Source organism: Anolis carolinensis, unplaced genomic scaffold (genome assembly GCF_035594765.1).
Source record: "Anolis carolinensis isolate JA03-04 unplaced genomic scaffold, rAnoCar3.1.pri scaffold_83, whole genome shotgun sequence".
Classification (NCBI taxonomy): Eukaryota; Metazoa; Chordata; class Lepidosauria; order Squamata; family Dactyloidae; genus Anolis; species Anolis carolinensis.
In genome coordinates this window covers 50,448-64,584 of record NW_026943892.1, presented here as the reverse complement: position 1 = coordinate 64,584, position 14,137 = coordinate 50,448, and the positions used below count along the sequence as shown (strand labels likewise).

At 45.8% G+C, this 14,137-nt stretch overlaps 1 protein-coding gene across 2 annotated transcripts; it reads right to left on the bottom strand.

Annotated features, from left to right (window-relative positions):
* Nucleotides 1–1,134: 1,134 nt before the first annotated feature.
* LOC103277484 (zinc finger protein 93) lies at nt 1,135–5,757 on the bottom strand. 2 transcript variants are annotated; one of them, XM_062967033.1, is made up of 3 exons: nt 5,026–5,757; nt 3,170–4,755; nt 1,135–2,330 (listed from the first exon to the last, which is right to left on the bottom strand). In XM_062967033.1, the coding sequence occupies exons 2-3, from the start codon at nt 3,213–3,215 to the stop codon at nt 1,141–1,143; spliced, it is 1,236 nt and encodes a 411-aa protein (XP_062823103.1). In that variant the 5' UTR covers nt 3,216–4,755; nt 5,026–5,757; the 3' UTR covers nt 1,135–1,140. The 2 variants fall into 2 exon arrangements, with proteins under 2 accessions (XP_062823103.1, XP_062823102.1); XM_062967032.1 differs by having other exon boundaries at nt 3,170–5,756.
* Between the last annotated feature and the right edge of the window lie 8,380 nt (nt 5,758–14,137).

Here is a 14,137-nt window from a genome sequence, read left to right as displayed (position 1 = left end):
GAGAAAAGGCAAAGGGAAGGAAGGGAAGAGAAAAGGAAGGAAGGGCAAGAGAAAAGTAGACAAAGGAAGGGAAGGAAGGGAAGAGAAAAGGAAGGGCAAGAGAAAAGAAGGAAAAGGAAATGAAGTGAAGGGAAGAAAAAAGGAAAGAAGGGCAAGGGAAAAGGCAAAGGGGAGAAAAGGGAGGGAAGAGAAAAAGGATGGAAGAGGAAGAGAAAAGGCAGCAAAGGGCAGGATGGGAAGGGAAGAGAAAAAGGAAGGAATGAAGGGCAAGAGAAAAGAAGGCAAAGGAAGGGACAAGAAGACAAGGATAGAAGGAAAGAAGGAAGAAAGGGGAAGGAAGGGCAAGAGAAAAGAAATCAAAGGAAGGGAAGCTTAGAAGGCAGACCGTATTTTAGTTCTTGCGAACCACTGGTAGTCCGTGGACTGCTGGTTGAGAGCCACTGTCTTAAAGGGAAGGGGCTAACTCTGGATCCCTCCCATAACGGCCATTTACAATATTCAAGCTGACCAGTCCTGACTAAAGAGGAAAACAGAGGATGTTTCTGTAGGGAAACAACGTTCAAAACTGGACATTTAAACCAAGGTGGAAATGGAGCTGGAAACTAAGACCAGAAGAACAAGTGATGGAATCACTTATGGTTTATTTCTTTTCAGACGAGGTGACAAGACTTAACTTAATATTTAACTCTCTGAATGTCAGGATGCAAAAAGATCAGCATTCTCCAAGCTGTTCTTTTCACACCTGACTACAACAAATCGGATAAATTTGGCTGGGAAGGCTGGTTTATGACTGGGTCTGGTCTTCAAACGTGGGAAAGGACAAAAGGAAAGGGAGGTGTGAATGGAGAAGAAGAGACGTGAAGGGTCCCCGGGTGTTTTGGCCTACAACTCCCAGAAATCCCAGCCAGTTTACCAGCTGTTAGGCTTTATGGAAGTTGAAGGCCAAAACATCTGTGGACCCACAGGTTGAGAACCACTGCTCTGAAGGATTGTCACACAGAGCTTTCTTTCTGCTGCTCCAGAGAACAGACCTCCAACTTACAGGTTCAAATGACAAGAACGGGGACTTCACCAAATCTGATGCAGAACTTCTCAAAGGGTCCTGTTTGAAATCAGACATGTACCCACAATGGCTGTTTTTTAGCCAGTATGTATTCTCTGGTGCCGGTCAAGGGATGAACTCTGAGTAAAACATTTTCCACATTCATGGCATTTATATGGCTTCTCTCCTGTGTGGCTTCTTTTGTGTTTCACCAAGTCTGAACTGGCAGTAAAACATTTCCCACACTCCTGGCATTGGTATGGCTTCTCTCCTGTGTGGAGTCTTTTGTGTTTCACCAAGTCTGAACTGGCAGTAAAACATTTCCCACACTCCTGGCATTTGTATGGCTTCTCTCCTGTGTGGAGTCTTTTGTGGCTCGCCAAGTTTGAGCTGAAAGCAAAACATTTCCCACACTCTTGGCACTGGTATGGCTTCTCTCCTGTGTGGAGTCTTTTGTGCCTCACCAAGGCTGAACTGAAAGCAAAACATTTCCCACACTCCTGGCATTTGTATGGCTTCTCCCTGGTGTGGACTCTTTTGTGCCTCACCAAGGCTGAACTGAAAGCAAAACATTTCCCACACTCCTGGCATTTGTATGGCTTCTCTCCTGTGTGGAGTCTTTTGTGGCTCGCCAAGTTTGAGCTGAAAGCAAAACATTTCCCACACTCTTGGCACTGGTATGGCTTCTCTCCTGTGTGGAGTCTTTTGTGCCTCACCAAGGCTGAACTGAAAGCAAAACATTTCCCACACTCCTGGCATTTGTATGGCTTCTCCCTGGTGTGGACTCTTTTGTGCCTCACCAAGGCTGAACTGAAAGCAAAACATTTCCCACACTCCTGGCATTTGTATGGCTTCTCCCTGGTGTGGACTCTTTTGTGGCTCAACAAGGCTGAACCTTCAGCAAAACATTTCCCACACTCCTGACATTGGTGTGGCTTCTCTCCTGTGTGGAGTCTTTTGAGCCTCACCAAGGCTGAACTGGAAGCAAAACACTTCCCACACTCTTGGCATCTGTATTGTTCCTGACCTGTGTGAAATTTCTTGTGTTTCACCACACATTTTGCAGATACTTTCCCTTTAAGATGGCTTTTCCCAACATCGAGTGTCTTGTGAAGCACAAGTGCCATATTTTGGGTAAAACACTGCCCACATACATTGCATTTGTCGGGCCTTTCTCTGGCAGAACTTCCATCTTCTCTGTGGGCTTGCTGGTCTCGACGAAAGGCCCAGTTGTGTCCCAAATGCTTCCTGTACTTGGTGCATACATGGCTCTTCTCCCCGTTATCTACTGTGAAGAAGAACATAAACAATCGTTCCTCAGTGTGAGTGATAAGGAAGTGGGATAAGAAGTGGATTGAAATGATCCTCAAAACAACACAGACATGGAGGAAAAGAAGATATACACGTTGTCCTTTCCCCTCCCCTTGTTCAGTGAAGATGGACCCTGGTTGTCTGCCTGGAGCCTCTAAGAGAGAGATGAGTAGCATACGCTCCTGAGGCTCCCTGTTGCTCAGCCCAGCCCGGTTTTTTATTCCGTCTCCTTCTCTCTGGGGAATGGATGCCTTTCCCCTTCACATCCAAATGCTTGCCTTTTTCTCTAGCTTTAGACTTTACCAACTACCACCCATTTCACCATCCTTCCCTCCTTTTTCTTTCTCTCCCCCAATCCCAGTTCTCTCTTCCCATGCTCCCTTAAGGTTGGATTTTTCCGCTCCAACGTAGAAGATCCCATACCTAATTTCAGAGTAGAGCAGAGTATCGATGATCCAACATAAACTGGCTGGCAGAACATTGGATAAGTGAAAATGTTGGATAACAAGGAGGGATTAAGGAAAAGCCTATCAAAGGTCAAATTGCATTATGATTTTACAAATTAAGCACCAAAGATCATGTTCTACAACAAATTGACAGGAAAAGCAGTTCAATACATGGTAACATTATGGAGAAATCACTGTATTTACAAATTTAGCACCAAAACATAGCAATGTATTGAAAGCAGTGACTACAAAAATATTTACTACTAAAAAATTGACTATAAATATAGAATTGCATAAAACAACACTGTTGGAAGTTAAATCCATAAAAGGTTCAGTCTTGTCAAGATTTTTTAAAATCTGTGACCCTTGCCTGCTTTTCCAGCGATTGCCATTTCTCCGCTGCCAAGTCTCGCCATCTTTGCGAGATCAACTTATTCCATTTCTTCTATCCTTGCCGAGAATAGCTTCCTGCAATAGTTCCTTTTGAGCTCTTCCAAAACGCCCTGATCCATCGGTTGGCATATGACGGTTACATTCGGTGGCAGAAACATCGCCTTCATGTCCCCCTCTTGAAGCTCCTCTGCATCAGGGTGTGTTGAGGCATTGTCTAGCAACAAAACCGCTTTCCTGGGCAGGTAAATTTCCTTCAAAAATTCCTCCGTGGAAGGAACAAATTCCTTAGGGCTGGGCTGTAGCACAACTGGTAAATCAACAGCAGTAATAAGATCCACCAACCGAAAGGTGGCCAGTTTGAAGCCCGGTCGGGGGTGAGCGCTCGACCTCCAACCCAGCTCACTGTTTACCTAAGCAGTTCGAAAACAGTTTACAAGCTGTAAATAGAGAAATGAGGTAACGCAAATTGTGGGGGAGGTATTTTAAAACACCATAAAGAACAAGACCAGAAATGCGGTGACCAAGAGGAAGGTGGAAGGAGGAAGTTCTGATGGCTCTTTGTCACAGAGAATGAAGCAACAGCACCCGTGTCCGAATCTGAGCAGAACATCAGCCTCCAAGGCACCAAAAACCTGGACTTCAAGACTACGTACCTCCTTCTGTTTGTCTTATTCTGTTCTGTCCTGTCTCCAAACAGCATTGAATGGTTGCCGTGTATGTGTATTGTGATCCGCCCTGAGTCCCCTTGGGGAGATAGGATGGAATATAGTTATTATAATAATAATAGTCTTTTGAACATTTCACTGGTCATCAACAAACCTTTTTGATTGTAGTATTTAACAGGAAGAGCATTTTTTGAAACTGTTTTAAAGGCTCTTGGATTTTTGGGCTTCCCAATCATTGCGAGGTCCATTTTGTGGTTTGCTGTAGCACTGCTGCATGCTAACATTGTCAGCCTTTCTTTGCTGTGCTTTTAGCCAGGGGCTGCTGCTTCAGTTCTGGCTGCAAGACTCCTGCTCGGTAAAATTTTGCAATTGAGGCTGGTCTCGTCACAATCAAACATCTGATCACCCGTTAGGCTTTCAGTTTCAATAAAGTCTTGAATTTTTTTCCCCTTGAATTTCTTTCTTGAATGCCTCTATTTCTTGAAAATTTGATGACAGCTTCTCACCACAAACACTTAACTGATGGATTCCATAACGTTTCTTCCACCTGTCGAGCCAATGCTTGCTGTAAAATCTGATTCCCCTTCATTAAATTCTTTTTGAAAACGCAATACCTTTTGCTGTAAAATAGGCCCTGAAATACACACACCTTTGTCTCTCAGCTGCGTAAACCAAACATACAAAGCTTCAATAACTTTTTCATAGTCACATTTTTCATTGTTTTCCTCTCTTTCAGCACACCATCGGTAACTTTGGAGAACACCATTTTTCTATCTGCAATCGATTCCATTTCCATTCTCCTACTGCTACCCGTTCGACACCATAGTTGTTGGCTACCTTCTGCCTTGTCTCTCCTTTGTCCAGGTTTCTGCTCCATGGATCCAACGACCTTCTTTCTCTTTGTCGCCATACTCACGCAGAAGAAAGCACATGCACAGATCAGTGGCCCTCCTGGCAGGTGTCTGGTGCACAGAGAGACCCACTGTATGTTGCTGCCGAGAGAAACAGCCGTGGATCCCGGTGGGAGACAGACTGCGCCGGATGATACATGTCACGCTTACTTCAAACGACCAGCATGAACACAGACCAAAGGTAGCTGTTATCAAAACCAATCTTTATTGAAGAACACACGACTTTGGAAAAGTCGAGAATGACATAATGTTTACACACAATCATTTTTATCACCTTTGCTACAACGTCACACCACACGTAAATATCATCACCAAACCCCACCCCACATATCACATTACTACCACTACAACACCAACTATTCATTAAAGCTGTTTTGATTCTCACTCCAAAAGTTCCCATGCTCCGGTGCCAGGTGTCTGCATGAGCTATCGAGGAGTGCTTGTTGTTATGGCTCCAATTCCAGAGCTTGCAGACTCAGCTCTGGGAATTGGCCCCATGACAATACAGATACACTTCTCCCATCAACTGCCAAATGGGACTCTTACACTTTATGGAAGTTGGCTGTAAATATGAGTTCCAAAGGGATAGATTTGCCTGACAAAGCTGTGAACGTGCAAAACCGTGACAGTAAAGAAAAGGTGGAGAACAATGATGAAGGCAGAAAAGGGAACAAAAAAGGGATGTCTGTAGGACTTGGCCAGATAGAGTGGCATCCACGTAACATCCCACGTGAGAGAGAAGAGACGGCCTCCACACCATCCCAGTTTGGGAGGAAGGACAAGACTGGACCAGAGGAAAGAGCTGCTGATCCATCTGTTGTGATTCAACCCCACGCTGCTCAAGTCTGCAGTCCCCAATGAGAAACAGGGAGCTAGTTTCAGAACAGGCTGGGGGAATCCCTCCCCCTTGTCTCCTGATTGACAGTTGGGATGTATCTATTTGTTCTTTCTCTGTTTCTTTCTCTCATTTCTTTCTCTCTTTCTCTCATCATTCTGATTAGTTTTGTAGAATGGTGCAAGATTTCTGACTTTTATATCCCAGTGTGTGCTGTGTGCATTGAGACCTCTCTCTGCTTGTGTCTCAGGAGAGATGTAGGGCTTGGAGCTTTTCCCTCCCTTTTAAACCCGAGAAGAGATGGAAACAGAGAGTAGCTCAGACCCAGTCATTGACTATTAAGAAATGTAGTTAGTGTTTTTTGTAAACACTGGGCTGTATGGCCATGTTTTCTGGGCTGTATGGCTATGTTTCAGAAGTATTCTCTCCTGATGTTTGCCTGCATCTATGGCAGGCATCCTCAGAGGTTGTCAGGTATATGGGAAAAACAGATCTATAAACCTCACTAGCCTAGTTTCCAATATACCTCCCACCTCTCAGGATACCTGCCATAAATACGGGCGAAACGTTAGGAGAGAGGGGGAACCAGGAAGACAGTTCCATCTTGTCTACTGTGCCATCAGTTGGAGGCCCAACTGATGCTCTGGGGCCCTCCCCCTAGTAACATGCTATGCTAATAATATAATATTTATTACATATATATAGTGTATATAATGTACAATATAAAATACAGTAATATATAATATATTTGAGAGAGGGAGAATATGCTTTGACTCCAGTTATGGTAATCTTCCCACTTGAGTCTGAATTGGCACTAATGTTATATTATTATTGTTGTTGTTGTTGTTGCTCTTATGTCACATATTTCTGACATAAGCCCTGCCTTACAGACCCTCAGTGACTGTGATGATTTAGGATAATACTGCCTTTTGAAACAGGAATCCCCATCAGTGAGGGAGCCTTACCAAGAGAGTCCACAATCCCATTCATCTCCTCCATGACCTGCTTGTGCAAGGCTTTCTGGTCCGGATTCAGGAGAACCCACTCCTCCAGGGAGAAATCCACAGCCACGTCCTCAAAGGCGATTGGGCCCTGGCGGAAGAAGAAAAGATTCCCTTCTCACATGGGAGCGATCAAGAAAAAGAATAACAAGAAATTCTTTAAAGTAGATTTACATTCCTGTTGGTTGTTTGAAAGGGAAAGGGCCAAGGCCTACATGCCACAGTTGTAAGCTTTCTAGAGATGACGGGTTGGTCAGTCAGAACCATTTCTCAATTGATACGTAGAATCAGAAATGGAATCTGAGCATGTTCCAGCCTTTATTGTGGTGCCCAGAACTGGACACAGTGTTGTTCCAGGTGAGGTCTCCCCAAAGCAGAAAGAAGGACACAATATTCCTTAGGATGGAGCCCAAAATCCCATAGTCCTTTCAGCTGCTGCATCACATTGTTGGCTCATGTTCCACTTGTAGTCCTCTAACACTCCAAGATCCCATCATATGAATGCCTGTCAAGCCAGGTGTCGCCCACCCTGTACCTGTGCATGGCATTTCTCTCCTGCCTAAGTGTACTACTCTACATATATTCTTGTTGACATTAAGTGGGTTAGTTTTGGCCCAGCTCTCCACCATGTTAAGGCCAGAATTTTGAATTCTGATCCTATCTTCTAGACTGTCAGCTATACCTGCTAATTTGGTGTCATCTGAAAACCTGATACGCATGTTGAGCAGTACTGGGCCCAGGACAGAACCCTGCGACACTCCACCCTTTGTCGCTCAAACCATTACAAATCCTCCGAACAGGAGTATTATCCAGCCCACTTTTTACTAGTTGTTTGTGAAACCATGGGAGGCCTTTCCAGAGGTCTCACTGAAAGCAAGATGTGCTACATCCACTGCATTTCCTTCCTCTACCAAGCTTGTAGCTCTACTGAAAAGTACATTAGTCTGGCATGACTTGTTTTGGAGAAACTCATCTTGTCCTTCAGTGATTACAGCACTTTTCCCAAGTGATTCCAGATGGCCTTCTTCATGATCTGCTCCAACATTTTTCCTGTTATTTAGGTCAAGATAACGGGTGACTTCAATGCAAGGGTAGGATCTAGTTGAATAAATGTGTTGAGAGAAGAGGGCCTGGAGGAAGATCCCTTCAACTCTCTCCTGACACCAGAAGCTCGACACTCTAAGGACCAAGCGTGAAATGAAGCCGGAAAGTGCCTGACCAAAATGGCCACGCAGCTCAACCTGTCTCGGCTAAATGGACTTACTCAGTTTCCTGACTCTGGAGAATATACATTGGTCTCACCAAGGGGCTCTAGTGTCATAGACTATCTTCTGACTTCATCCTCCATAGCTAGTGACATTGATTCATTTGCTATAGACAATTCCTTGCTTAGTGATCATCTATCTCCCACTTCTCCTGGTTTTGGAGAGAAGCAGCACTTCCCCACCTGGACAAGCCTACCCACAATACACCAGGCTGAAGCGGAACGTTAAGACAAAAGGGGTGTGCCTGGATATCTTGAACTCTTAGGAAGTGTTGTCCATAGAAACTATGATCATTGAAATCCCAGATTTCGAGGAGGCATCACCGGGTTTGAATCCCTTATAAAACCTATCTTTTAAAAACTATACGATTGGCAAAGAATGCCAAGGCAACCCAGGGTCAGATCCAAAAATTGGTTCGATAAAGAGTGCATAATAGCAAACAAACAGATCCGCTCCCTCTATAACTATTATCGATCCACATCAAACGATCTCCTCCTTATAAACATTCGGGAGTCTAAACAGCTGCTCCAACTGCTTATGGGACAAGTCAAGATAACTGGATGGTCATTGTTAGGGGACCTCTTTTTGGTCCATTCTTGGAGACAGAGACAACTTTTGCCTCCTCCAGCCTGCTGGGACTTCTCCTGTTCCCAAAAATGAACAAAGAGGATTGACAGTGGTTCTGGGATTACTGCTGTTAGTTCAATACCCTTGGCTGTAGTTCACCTGGCCCTGGAGACTGGGATTCCTGGACCACTTCTTTACCCATTTTGGGTTGCATTTCCCCAGTTGCTCCATCTTGCTCAGGTAGAATACCCATTTCCTTTTGGGAGATCATGTTCTAACTCTTGCCTATCCCCGGTTAGCATTCCACCACCTTCTCCAGGCACAGACCCTACTCTTGGCACATTTTTTCATCTGACCTCATTTTCTGAGTTAGACTTTTTCCCTACTTATGCTGATTAGTTGTTTACATTCCTTGGTGATCCCCCCCCCTTTCCATTTCCATGCCCTTTTCAATCATAGCTCCGTTGAAATTTCTTTGAACATCGATTCTGGTTTCTTTAGTTCTCTCTTCATTTTTTCCCTCCTTGTTGGCACGGTTTGCAATTGTACCTTCTGTATTTCACTTCTAAGGAAACGCATTCCATCTTGTCTGTTTCAACAGATATTTGGCCATTAATCCTGGAACCAAAGGCACCCCAGCAGGCCCAGTCCTCCTCTCCCAGGAATCCTTCTGCTTACCTGACTCAGTCCCACTCCATCGCAAAGGGGGAGAAACGGCTGAGGATTTGGCAACAGCATCATTCCAGACCCTGGAGAGAAAGCAAGGGGTGGAAAGCTGGTCACAGAAACAGGCCTCAGAGGTGACAATTGCAGTCCTATAAAGAAACCGATGAGTTAGGGTTTAGGACTTTATCTCGCAAGCAGTGCTGTGAGGATGTTCGAATGAAACTAGTATTGGGCTTGGTGGTTCAACTGACTAAAGTGATTCTTTGTCGTCTGTTTGTCTTCCAGCTCAGTTTCAGGGCTCGGCTCAGCTTAGGGTCCCACCTGGGAAGACACTGAAGGCTGCGTTTTCAGTCCTATTGCAAGAAAGAAAACTGCAAATCAAACTGAAGTTACACCTCTAGCAACTGAATGTGTACATATAACAATAACAATAATAATGATAATAATAATAATAATTTTATTTCTTACTCGCCTCTCCTTGCAGTTCGAGGGAGGTTACAACATAATTTTAAAAACACAAACATTGTCAAAATTCAACAAAGATATATATATAACTATAAAAGATCTACATTAAAACTGCCTTTCTATAAAATACATATTAAGTCCATAAAACATCACACAAAGGACATGAGTTTAAGATATATACCCATCTCAAGGCCAAATGATACTTCACCTTCTGAAGCTCAAACCGTGGGTGTACAATCATCCCCCCAAAGCGGGATTTCCACTGGCACAAACCCCCAAAACTCCCAGAAGAGTTCCTTCTCACCCTGCAAGGCGGCAGCCCCGTCTCCTTCCCGCTTCAGCTCCTTCTGCCTGAGACTCTGGGTGGTGTCTGGTGGAGATTCCTCTGGTGCAGGGACTTCCATGGAGTTATTATTATGGGCCTGGAAGAGCACAGAGTGTTCCAGAAGGAGTTTGGGAAAAGTTCAGAAATATCACAGACCTATAGACCTTTTTGGAAAGAATAACTCTGAGATGGCAACCTAGTTTGGAACCAATGCCCCCCTCCCCCTCCCATCATTGTCTATGTTCTATCTTGAGCAGAGCATCAACCAAGCTGAGGGTAGAGATGGAGGGGCAGAGCAGGTGGGGAGAGAGGTCGAGGGAGCAGGGCCTTGCTTATCCCCCACATCGGTCCCATCTTGGAAGAAAGGCAGGGTGTACGTTTAACCTGTCCATCAGTCCCCAGGTTAGTGAAACCCAGAGGGAATGCTCACACCTGTCCTTCCTGCTCCTTGTCCTCGGCCCGACTCAGGAGGAAGCCTTCCGCCAGGGCCACCGCCTGGGAACAGGTCTCTGCCCCACACTCTCGGACCCAGCTCCCCATCTCTGGGGGCAGGATGCTCAGGAACTGCTCCAGGGTCACCAGGTCCAGCACCTCGGCCTTGGTGTGCTGCTCTGGCTTCAGCCACTGGCGGCACAGATCGTGGAGACGACTGCAAACCCCTCTGGGTCCTTCACCCTCTTGGTAGGAGGACTGCCTGAAGCGCTGGCGCTGTGTGTCCGATCTGTCAAGGTCCACACTCAGGGACTCATGTCTGGTTCTTTCCCAGGATTCCCCACTGCCCCCAGGTCCTGCTTCAGGCCCACGTGAGTTGGGTCTCTCCATGTTGGAACCACTCTGGTGAAGAACCCAACCGTATCCAAGATGCTTTTCCTCCTATTCTTTCTTTCAAGGGAAAGAAATCCCTCCACAGGCTCTACTCCGAAATTCTCAGCCAAAAATCACATTTCCTCTGTGAAAGAAAGGCAGAAAGGTTGTGGGACCAGGCTTTTGAGCAATAGTAGCAGCAGAAATGACAACTATATGATCCAAGGTATAATGACAGACCGCGTTTGGACTTGAAATGTATATTTATAAAGGTTTGAATGTAATTTAATTTAAATGGAATTTTGAAATGTGATTGTAGTTGTTTGATATATGTGTTTCATATTGTAAGCAGAACCAACTGCTACAGACAAAAAACAAGCCAGCTGGGAAGCTGCATCAATTTCCTCTGAAAGATTTTACAATTGATGAAGAAATTAAAAAACCTATGATTCAGTGGGTGAAAAGTCTAGGCTGAGCAATAAGTCCACGAGAATGGGAAGAGCTCTGGTAAAAATGACTAAAATTTACAAGGAGTCACACAATTAAATAAAATTTCAACAAAATGATACATAGATGGTACATAACTCCAGAAAAACTCTCAAATACACACACACACACACACACATATGATATGTTGGGACTAATGAATTCTGAATAAAAATCCACATAGACATGGAAACTATTCTAGAGTACAAAATCCCATTAAAACCATAACTTTTTCTACTGGGAAACATCAAGAAAGACTCTTTCTTTATATGACAACAGAAGCAAGAACTGAATACGCAAAACTATGGAAACAACAAGACATGCCAACACCAGAAAACTGGATGACAAAAGGTTTTGAAATGGCCAAATAGGACAAACTAACTTTAGCTGTACAACAAACAAATACACAGAAACTTCCAAGAAGAATGGAAGCCATTCATTGAATTCACAAAGCAAAGGAAGATGGCCACAGCAGGATCTGTTGACTAAAATATTATTAATAGTATACAGTTACATTTTGTACTATTTCTGAACTCTTTATTCAAGAGACTTTGAATAATTGACTTATCAGCACTCTTTGATTAGAACACAAAAGGTTGCGAGCCTTGTTAATTAGGTATTTTAGAGCAACAACATATATATGAATACATATTTGTGTAGTGTTTAAATAAAAGAAGATAACAATGTAACATAGTGAATTCTTACCCACACAATCCTAATTTACTAACTAATGGAATTGATAGTTTAGATCTATATGGCAGTCGTTATGATATGAAATACATGCAAAGAACTGGAAAAGAAGGCGGGAAGGAGAGTGGATAGCGTGGGAAGGCAAAGTCCTGAGGACAAGAGTGCATTCGTTTCTGTCACAGAGGACATTTGGATCTTCCAAAACTTTAGACACTGTCTATAATACTAGGGCTTGGGTTAAAGAGATCGATGTAAAAGCTATAACAAAGACAAGGCTTCTCTTCCCCCCTCCACCCCCTTCCTTTTCCTCATGATACAGAAGACATTGATATAGTTCTTTTAAAAAATATAGACACCCCTTGTTATACAGCAGACGCATAATATTCAATATTCAAAACAATTCTACAATACATTTTTGCATCCACTGTTATTTTCACCCATATATATATATATATATATATATATTATCCCATACCACCGTGTGTGTCCCCCGTCCCCCCCCCCCCAAGCAATTTCTTTGATACCTCATCTGTCCCAAATTTCGTTTCCTCTTGTGGAGGTCATTCTCCATCCCTCCATCTCAGGCCAGGAAGGAAGGAGTGAGAGATGGAGGCGGGACACACAAATAAAGTTGTTGCTGAGGTGTTCCTGCGAGTATCTTTGTAGATCTTAGGAAACTATTTCTTGATTTAAGGCATTGACATGCTGGCTGATATCCAAACAGGGGATGGGCCAGAGATGTCACTGCCTTGGTCCTTTCATTACAGGCTGCTACTTCCCCACAGATGTCAGATGGTGCAATAATAATAATCATAATCATAATAATAAATACCATTTCATTTCTAGACTGCCCTCTCTCCCCAGAGGGACTCAACAGTATCATTTCTCCAGTGGTGTGGGGCGCAGACATCCTGTGAGGGTGCGGCATGTCTCATGAAGAGCCACGTCCACTGTTTGAACGTGGTGAGATGTCTTCCCCACTGGGCCTGTGAATTCAGCAGCAGAGGAGCCAAGCGCCTGTCTTTCCAGGGCCTGGTTGGGATCCCCAGGTTGTGCCAGTCAGCTTTTGTACCATGTGATTTCTACCACCCACTTTTGGCTTCAGAGTCAAGCAGGGCTTCTTGTTGATTGCTGTCTTGTATATTGTTCCTGTTTTGTATGGGATCTTTCTGTGAGCCACGCCGAGTCCCCTCTGGGGGAGATGGTGGCAGGATACAAATGTTGTTGTTGTTGTTGTTGTTGTCCCTTTGTCTGCATGTCCCTCTGTTGTGAATGTCCATGCCAGCTGATCCCTGGGGGCCCCTCCCTTTCCGAGCGCCCTTCCTTCCTTCCTTCCTTCTCTTGGTCTGTTGACCTCCCTTCCCCAGTCCCTTGCTCTCTCTCTCTCTCTCTCTCTCTCTCTCTCTCTCTCTCTCCCCGCAGTCTTGAGGTGGAGGTGAAGGGGAGGCCTGCGGGGCCTGAGGGGAGGCCTTCTGGGAGTTGGAGTCCAAAACCCCGCCCCGGAGGGAGGCCCGGAGCTTGCCCAGGCCTGGCTGAGAGAGAGAGAGAGAGAGAGAGAGAGAGAGCGGTGGTGGCCTGTGTTCCCAGGGAGAGAACGAGAGAGGAAGGCCCGCCTGGGAGTGGGCCAGGCCCGGGCCCTCCTCGGCCTCCCCTCCCTCCCTCCCTCCCTCCCTTGGGCCTTGGCTCCTCTTGGGCCCTCGGGAGGAGGCCTGGCAACGAGACTCACCAGGACTGACGAGGCGGAGGACGAGGCCGCAGGCTCGGGCTCGGAGAGAAGGAAGGAAGGAAGGAAGGAAGGAAGGAAGGAAGGAAGGAAGGAAGGAGGCAGGCCCCGCCCCTCCCCGCCCCTCCCCCCTCGCTCCCGGCTCAGGCCTCGGCCTTCCCAACGGTCACTCAGCCCGTCACATGACCCGCGGGCGGGAAGGCCAGGGCGAGGCTGCCCGGAGACTGGTGACGCGGAGAGACCAGGCCGATCCCCATTGGCCCATTTCTGGAAGGACCCTTCACGGCCCAAGGGCGAGGGGAGGGTCGGGGGCGTTCCTGCCCGGAGACCGATGACGCGCGAGAGGAAGGCGGGTTCCCATTGGCGGACCGTGAAGCGAAGGGGGGAAGGCGGGGGGGGGGGGAGAAGCGCCTAGTTCCCTCAGGCGAAGCCCCGCCTTCCACCCTTTCCTGTGAGCGCCCTTCGAGGAAGAGGGAGGAGGAGGAGGAGGAGGAGGAGGAGGAGGCCTTTCGGGAGAGAGAGAGAGAGAGAGAGGAGCAGGT